General features: G+C 38.3%; 1 protein-coding gene across 1 annotated transcript; it reads left to right on the top strand.

Moving 5' to 3' along the window:
• Nucleotides 1-370: 370 nt before the first annotated feature.
• On the top strand, nt 371-751 carry LOC131614275 (uncharacterized). The gene has a single exon (XM_058885885.1). It carries the CDS (start codon nt 371-373, stop codon nt 749-751), a length of 381 nt encoding a protein of 126 aa, XP_058741868.1.
• Nucleotides 752-1,023: the final 272 nt, after the last annotated feature.

A 1,023-nucleotide genomic window follows, 5' to 3' on the forward strand; every position in this document is an offset into this window, starting at 1 on the left:
GCCCATGTTAATCTCATGGAACATTAGGGGGCTAAATAAAACTGGGAAAATTAGAGAGATAAGCTCCCATCTCCTTAAATTCCAAGCTGAGATTATCATTCTTATTGAGACTAGAGTCAAAAAGAAGAACTGTAAGACTGTTAGAGATAAACTTTAGTTAAAAGGTACTTTTCTTGACAATTATGAGCATCATGATAATGGAAGAATTTGGATCCAGTGGGATAACTCAAGGTTGGATATTAGACATGTCTGTAGTTCTGCTCAATTTATCCATTGTGGGGTTTATGATATGATGGGAGGTTTTAAATTATGGGTGACTCCAGTCTATGCCTTTAATTAGTTGGAGCATAGGAAGAATCTTTGGAAACAAATGATCAATCTGCAGAGACAATATCCTGGACCCTGGTGTGCAATTGGGGACTACAACAATGTAGCTCATGCCAATGATAGAATGGGTGGTAATATGGTGGTGGAAGCTGAATATAAGGACTATAATGATATGCTGGGTAGTACAGGGCTCTGTGAGATGGATAGCAGAGGAAGTCACTTCACATGGAGCAATAAACAAAGTGCAAACCCTATCTACTCCAGAATTGATAGGCTTACAGCTAACACTGAATGGTTTCAGGATAATGGTAGCCTTATTCTGAATGTTTTGAATCCCCGCATCTCTGATCATGCAGCATTACATCTTAATGATCCTGGCATTAATAAAATGAGGAAAAGGCCTTTCAGATTTACTAATAGCTAGGTCAATATTGAAGGTTTTCAGGATGTAGTGAAGGAGAACTGGAGTAAACCTATGAATGGAAAGCCTATGGAAATTCTATGGAAGAAACTTATGAGATTGCAGCCTGTTCTTAGAGCTCTTAATAGACCTGTATCTGATCTGCAGAAGAAGATTGATACATCTAGAGCTAACCTGGAGAAGGCTCAGGAGGAGTTAAGGACCAATCAGATGGATGCTGACATTATAGAGAAAGTTAAAGTTCATACTGAGGAGCTAATTACTTGTAATGATAT

Source organism: Vicia villosa, linkage group LG6 (genome assembly GCF_029867415.1).
Source record: "Vicia villosa cultivar HV-30 ecotype Madison, WI linkage group LG6, Vvil1.0, whole genome shotgun sequence".
Taxonomy (NCBI): domain Eukaryota; kingdom Viridiplantae; phylum Streptophyta; class Magnoliopsida; order Fabales; family Fabaceae; genus Vicia; species Vicia villosa.